This window comes from Eurosta solidaginis, chromosome 5, assembly GCF_040869045.1.
Source record: "Eurosta solidaginis isolate ZX-2024a chromosome 5, ASM4086904v1, whole genome shotgun sequence".
NCBI lineage: Eukaryota > Metazoa > Arthropoda > Insecta > Diptera > Tephritidae > Eurosta > Eurosta solidaginis.
The window spans coordinates 240,054,880-240,062,803 of record NC_090323.1 but is presented as its reverse complement, the minus strand read 5'-3'; the positions used below and the strand labels follow the sequence as shown (position 1 = coordinate 240,062,803).

The window sequence follows — 7,924 nt, the reverse complement described above, 5'->3', positions numbered from 1 at the left end:
ATTTTGTTATGGACAGAAAAAATGTGTAGAAAAGGGTTTAACGGGGATTTAACTTTGACATCGAAATGACCGCAATGTAGAAAGGCGAGCTGTGGGAGAGAACTATGAATACCTATCTTTTGTTTCGTACAGGTCTGGAGTAATATCTTTTATAGAAATACAACTTTTAGTTACTGCTTTCGGATTCAAGATCTTGGGTCTCAAACGCCTGTTTCAATATTTCTGGATATGTTTTAGCAGTCGACCGCTGTTATAGAATTTTAAAAAGTTACCTGAACACTTTGGAGCATATCAAATAAATCATAGTCAAAATTAAACATGAGAATGGGAGAAAGATTACAAAGGCAAATAATAAATAAAGTTAAAGATTACGGACAAATGTATCCAGAACTAATTAAAAAAACCATGGTTCCACGAGAAAAAGACAAAAATCGAACAAACTGAAATAAAAGTAAACAACAGAATTTTAACTAATCACACATTTTGCAAAGACACACTAAACAAAATGAACATATATGATGACAATAATTGTGCAGCTTGTAACACAATTGAAAATACTAATCACATTTTATTCCATTGCAACAAATACGCAAACATTAGAAACAAATACCCATTATTATAAAATCATCGACATCTAAAAGTCGGTAATTCTCAACTTTTGCTGCATGTAAGGCGTAAGAAGAATTTGCCATTTGTTTCGGCTACGAAAGTTTTCATTTTTCGCAAGTGAAATTATTTTTATCACCCGTTGGAACTTTTCCAACGCAATTCACAATAAAAAATTGTATTTCAACAAGTGAATAAGTTACGAAATATATTAGCAAGTATTTATTTTGCATAGTGAGAATATTTATAACATTTTGAAATTTTGTATATGAATTTGGCAAGTCGAAATAAGTTTCAACTGCTAAGACTGAAGTTCTGTTTACATTTACAAACGCATCATCTTGCGCAATTGTGAAGATGTCCGCTTCTGCACCCAAACGCATAAACATGGAAAAATGTAGGTAAAAGTCTAGTTGAGGGGCCGACTGCTCGCTACCAAAAATATCGAGAGAGGTGTCAAAAGATGCGTATCGACTCGACAACAATAATCCGAAGGCGGAAAAGAAAAACTTATCTCGGTCCGGAGATATTTGCGGTTGAAGTTGGCGATTTTGGATGTGGTAGGTGTACCTACAAAAAAATTGTGAACATAGTGTTTTGCGCGGATACAGTTTTGGTCTCCAAACCGGTGTTGGAACCACCCAACGCAAAAATACTATGGATTCCACCCCCCGTTTCAGAGGGGTCCGCTGGTCATTTCTCCGTTTCTCCTTAATATATATATATTATATTTTTGGTAGCGTATTAGCAGTCGACCCCTCAACTAGACTTTTACCAAAATCGCCTCTGACGAGACCATTATTAGCGCCAAGTGTGGCTTAACAAACTCTTTATAAACCTTTTTTATTTAATCTATTGAAGCACCTTGTAAGAGCATCATTTTAACAGCTGATTGAATTAGGTGGGAAAACGTCAACAAATTGGTTTGATAAATTTTTGTGTGTCAATCTCGAAATTTTTGTAAATATCCACAAATTCTTGCAAAAAACTAATGAAACTAAAGAAAATGTGAGGTATATTTTAGTAAAATGCTGCTGAAGTTGTTATTCCTAGTTTTGTTAGTATTTGTAGCATATTGGTAAGTAAAACGAATTAAAATTGGATGAAGGCGAATGCAAAAAATCTACATTTATGTGGAATATATAAAATTAATTTTGCCAGGGTGCTTCCACTGGGCATCAGTTGGTATCTAGTGAAAAAGTTTAAGGTTAAAGTACGCATTGGTGGCATTAGTTTGCGGTATCTAGCGCTAAGAAATGTTGATGTTAGCAAAAGTGGATTCGTGGTGGTAAGAATATCGTATACATACATTATTTAATTTTCGATCACTGCCTTATTTACAGCAAATCGAGGAAATTTGTCTACGTAGCAGTTTCTTTAACACAGAAGTGACAAAATTACTCTCGATCTATATTCGGGACATACGTATAAATAAAGATATTCAGAGCAACGATGTGGTCCAGGCAGCTCCATTCACAATGGAACGGTCTCATTATAAATATCAGCATGAAACGGACGAAGATGTGCCCGACTTCCGACGAGCAAAAGTTCCACCAAGTATACTCACATTCGCACAGGTTTGAATTTTAACTTTAATTTGTACACACATACACATCACTCGTATGTATCAAAAGAATCTGAAACAAAAACCCAACTGTTGTAAGTTGAAACTTTAAGATCTTGGCAACATTCGGATTGTGTTAAATGCCCCTATTGTAGTAAGACACTACCTCAAACATTCAGGAGCTGGGACCGAATCGTACATATCGTACACGATACGCAAGAAAATTACGTGATACCTCCGTCGTATAAATTTAATTGGATTATAAGATACGATAATAAACAAATCGTGACATATCTGGATTTAATAACTATTTTGGGATCAAAACTACGTTGGACATATTTTATATCGACAAATAGTTGACCTCAGTATCAACAAACAAACAAAATCGCAAAAAATAAAAATAAAAATGACCACGGGCACTGAGAAACCGATGGTTGAGTACATAATATTTTTCCACAGAACACCTTTCTATATAGGCTTGGGTGTAGTTACCATTGGTGTCTTTCGTTTTGCGTAATTTTGTATCTTTGTACCGTGAAGCGGTACATCAGACAACTAAGGACAACAAAGGACAACTCACGGAAACAAACACATGCAGTACAAGAAATAGTTTGTATTTTACCAGGATTGTAATAAGGACGGCAGCCTTGTGATAGAAGAAAACTAGGAATACAATTACTCGGTATGTGTACATATATTCCAAATTGGATTATAAACCGGAACTACCTGCAAAGCAATTTAAATATGGCGACGAGGAGCTTCTATACACGAACTATTCGAATCTAAAATTACATTTAAGTCGCAGACATTGGTGCGTTATAACCGTATCGCTAAACTTATAACAGTTGATTTGACCAACCTTAAGCGCCAAATACACGACACGAACATTTCCGCGAACATTCCGCAATCTTGTTCGCAGCTTTGGCCATACAACATACGAACTTTTGGCCGAACATTAGTTCTCTTTCAGACAGCGATGAATACGGACAACAATTGTGCTGCAGCAATATTGCTCGCTGTGGCAATTAAGCGTAAAAAAAAGAGAGAAGATCGCAAAAAAAGAATTTGGTGCAAATAATGGTTCAAAAAACGAGCAGTTCTTGGACAAAGTGAGCTTATTAAAGAACTGGAATTCACGTCACAAAATGATTTTAAAAATTACGTTCGTATGAGCAAGGCAACATTTGACCAACTTTTACAAAAAATTTTGCCACTCATAACGAAACGGGATACAATAATGAGAGAAGCGATTCCCCATCATCACCGCCTTGCTTTAACTTTGCGCTTTCTAGCTAGTGGCAATAGCTTTGAAGACTTAAAATTTTTGACAGCAATTGCGCCCCAAACTACTTATTTTTTTATAACTGTATCATTTGTGGCATCAGGATCTACTTCTTTTAATTTTTCGATTAAAGTCGCATAATCATTATTCTTTTTAACTCTATTACAATAATCTTTGCTTTTTACTTGCCACAATGATGGCAAAGAGTTATACATTTCAATAAATTCACTCAGAAATTTTTTATTGTCCATTTTACTTTTCCGCGCACGTCTGTTCAGAAATTACTACGATTATGAGCTATTTCGCCATACACGCACGAACAGTTCGCGCAAATGTTCGCCAAAAATTAAAATATTTTGATTTTTGGCGAACATTTGCGCGAACTGGCAAACACCACCATACACGACAGAAAAGGTCGCAGAAACATGACATAACGGGAATGTTCGCGGAACTGTTCGTGTCGTGTATTTGGCGCTTTATTATAGGAATCAATGTAATCGATTATTGGTGCCGCTAAAGTCGTAACCGTATCGTAGCCAACCAATTGGGTTTTGGTTTACCGTCGTAACGATAAACAGCTGATTACGTTAGGGATACGGATACAGCGATACGACATACGGCACCAATGACTCCGGCTTAAGCTGGAGACATTGGTGCTTTATCGGTAACCGTATCGGTAACCTTATAACAGCTGATTCGACCAATCTTATGAGAATCAATGCAATCGATTATTGGTGCCGCTAAAGTCGTAACCGTATCGTAGCCAACCAATTAGGTTTTGGTTTACCGTCGTAACGATAAACAGCTGATTACGTTAGGGATACGGATACAGCGATACGACATACGGCACCAATGACTTCAGCTTTAACGTTAAAGTCGTAACCGTATCGTAGCCAACCAATTGGTTTTTGGTTTCTCGCCATATCCATTACCTAAAAATATTTGAGGTGGTGAATTTGATAACTTTTTGTAGATTTTATTCATTGTTTTGGATACGTTATGACTAAGAGGTTTATTGTTTGTGGAATATGTTTGTAATTTTTTGCGTTTTCTTCATTTTTATGAAATTTTCACGATTTTTAGATTCAAGCACCATTAATCGATAACAATGTATCGTTACGTTAGGGATACGACTACAGCGATACGACAAAGGGCACCAATGACTCCGCTTTTACACTGCCTTATAAACTCTAGTTTGTGGGCCATTTGGTTGTTGCTCCGCCTACCACACCGAATATCTTGGGTTAAATTCCCGGGAAACGCAACATAAAACGTTTAGAAAAAAGTATTTTCAATTCGAAAAGTTTTTTTTTTTTAAGCTGGGTCGCCTCGGCAGTGATTTGGCAAACACTCCGAGTTAATTTCTGCCATATAGGTCCCGTCCCGTAGTAAAAATTAAAAGAGAATCGATGCAAATTGTAAGAGAAGTATAGCCTACAATCTTTTCGGAGGTTATCGCGCCTTCTCTATATGTAAATATTTTTTTATTTTTTTTGAAGACGAAAAGTCTTCATAAACTCGAGTTTATTGCGCAGCATGAACATAGTATAAGTCCAGTTCCCAAGAAGGGAAATACTGCAAACTGCACCAATAATCGTGGAATAAAAATTCTTAGTCTCGTTTAATAGGCCTTATCAATCGAATTGTGCGGAAGATTGAAGCCCACCGTGAATCTACCATCAACCAGATTTTCGCTATGCGCCAAACCTAGGAAAAATTAATCAATCCTTCTTTAATTGATGACCCTATATCAACATTCAAGTTGATATTTTAAAAAACTTTTATTTTGGTTTGCAATAAAAAATTTATTTTTGTTTATTTTTGAGTTTAGATATTTTCCAACTAATTAAAATTTTCTTTTTTTGAAGTTATTCAAAATTTTAAGTTAACACGAAAACTCAATTAAAATTATTTTAAAAATTAAAGTAAAGAGTACAAAGTAGTTAACACTATATTTACTCCCCCTCCAAGAAAATTTGAAACAAACAAATTATTAATTAATATTAAAAGTAACCTTTTTTTGTTTTTTGTTGTTTAATGTATTTGTATTTAAATTAGTGTTAATAAGTATGTTTGCTGGTTTAAGTAAATCAATTGAAATATTTTTAATAGTATTTTTGTATTGAATTGTAAATGTTTTATTTTTCTTAGAGATAACTTTAAAAGGTCCTTCATAAGGTGATTCTAAATTAGATTTACGAAGAACTTTAACAAAAACATACTCACAATTTTCTAATTGTTTAGGAACGAAAAAATTTTCTTTGTTATGATGAAAAACTTTAGAACGAACAAGCGAAAAATAATCTCTTATTTTATGAAGAGCGTCATTAGAAAAATCATGTTCTTTATTACTATTTGAAATAATTAATTCACCAGGTATTCTAAGTCTTTGGCCATAAACAAGTTCAGCAGATGAACATTTTAAATCTTCTTTAATAGAAGTTCGTAAACCAAGTAGAATGAATGGTAAAATGTCAGACCAATGAACCGAGTCGTTTGATGCTATAATTGCTGCTTTTAAAGTTCGATGAAATCTCTCTATCATGCCATTTGCTTGGGGATGGTAAGGAGATGTATGAATTTTATGAGAACCTAAAAGTTTAGTTAATTCTGTAAAAAATTTTGAGGTGAATTGTGAACCTTGATCTACTGTAATATTTAATGGTATACCAAATCGTGGTATATAATTTTGAATAAAAGTTTTTACTATAGTATTTGTTGAAATATCTTTAAGCGGATAAGCTTCAGGCCAACGTGAAAATCTGTCAATAATTGTTAAAATATAACAATTTCCATTTGAAATTGGAAGAGGTCCAACAATATCCATATGAATATGTTCAAAACGGCCTGATGGTATTTGAATTTTTTGGATAGGAGATTTAGTATGTCTTGAAATTTTGGATTTTTGACAATTGATGCAAGATGAAGTCCAATCGTTAATTTCTTTACGCATGTTAGGCCAATAATATTTATTTTGAATTAATTTTCTAGTTGTTCTTATACTTGGATGAGATAATGAGTGAATTTTGTCAAATATAATTCTTCTCATAGAATGTGGAACATAAGGTCGAAAAGGTTGTAGAGAAACATCACACCATATATTTAAATTAATAACTGGAATATGAATTTCTTTTAAATTATTTTTAGAATTTTGATCAGAAATGGTTTTTTGTAAAAATGTATCAGTTTGCTGTTCTTTATATAAAGTTTCTAAATTTATATCTTGAGTTGAAATTGTATTTATTTCCGGAATACGGGAAAGTGTGTCGGCAACTATGTTGTCTTTTCCACGTATATATTGAATATCATTTGTAAATTGAGCAATATATTCAAGATGACGTAGTTGACGAGGAGATCTATCTACTTTAGAATTTAGAACATGAATTAAAGGTTTATGATCAGTATAAATTGTAAAAGTTCTACCTTCAAGAAAATGTTTAAAATGTTTAATTGAATTATAAATTGCCAAAAGTTCACGATCAAATGTTGAATATTTAGTTTCTGTTGTAGTTAATTTTCTTGAAAAATAAGCTAAGGGTTCTAGTATATTATTGCTAGTTTGTTGAAGAACTGCTCCAATAGCAACATTTGATGCATCTACAGCTAATGATAAAGTACCATTTTTGTCGAAATGTGTAAGTAAAGTATTTTTTGCAAAATGTTTTTTAACATTTTCGAAAGCTGTTGTGGTTTCATTTGTCCAATTTAATTGTTTGAGTTTGTTTTTAATTGCATGTGTTAACATTTCATGCAGAGGACTAAGTTCTGTTGCTAACATTTTAATATATCTGTGATAGTAATTTATCATACCTAAAAATTTTTGTAATTTATTTATAGAAATTGGTTTTTCAAAATTTGTTATGATTTCAATTCTATCTAAAGATGGTTTAATACCTTCGCCTGAAATTTCGTAACTTAAAAAATTTAATTTATTTACACCGAGAGTACATTTTGAAGGTTTGATATTTAAATTATATTCTTCAAGTCTTTTGAAAACTGATTTTAAATGATTTATATGTTGATCTTCATTATCACTGGCAATAAGAATGTCATCAATGTATGTAAATACAAAATCGAAATCAGAAAATACTTCATTAATAAAGCGTTGGAAAGTTTGAGCACTGTTTCGTAAACCGAAAGGCATTCTTACGAATTCAAACATTCCAAAAGGGGTAGTTATTGCAGTTTTATGAATGTCTTCTTCTGCCATTGGAATTTGGTGGTAAGCACGCACAAGATCAATTTTGGAAAAAAATTGTTTGTTTTTTAAATCAATTGTTAAATCGTGAATATGTGGTAAAGGATACCGATCTGGTGTAGTAATAAAATTAAGTCTTCGATAGTCTCCGCAAGGTCTCCAATCATTTGGTTCTTTTTTAGGAACGAGATGAAGTGGAGATGCAATAGGAGAATTTGAGGGTCTGCATATACCCGTTTTAACTAAAAATTCAAATTCAGCTTTAGCAATTTTA

At 33.1% G+C, this 7,924-nt stretch overlaps 1 protein-coding gene across 2 annotated transcripts in view; it reads left to right on the top strand.

The window, feature by feature from the left end:
- Positions 1-1,517: 1,517 nt before the first annotated feature.
- Positions 1,518-7,924, top strand: part of hob (hobbit) — a 55,017-nt gene continuing 48,610 nt past the window's right edge. The window contains exons 1-3 of one of the 2 annotated variants that reach the window (XM_067789056.1): positions 1,518-1,684; positions 1,768-1,894; positions 1,950-2,183. In XM_067789056.1, the coding sequence (XP_067645157.1) occupies positions 1,635-1,684; positions 1,768-1,894; positions 1,950-2,183 (411 nt within the window). In that variant the 5' untranslated portion in view covers positions 1,518-1,634. The remainder of the gene's footprint in view (positions 1,685-1,767; positions 1,895-1,949; positions 2,184-7,924) is intronic. The other variant, XM_067789057.1, reaches the window with a different exon arrangement.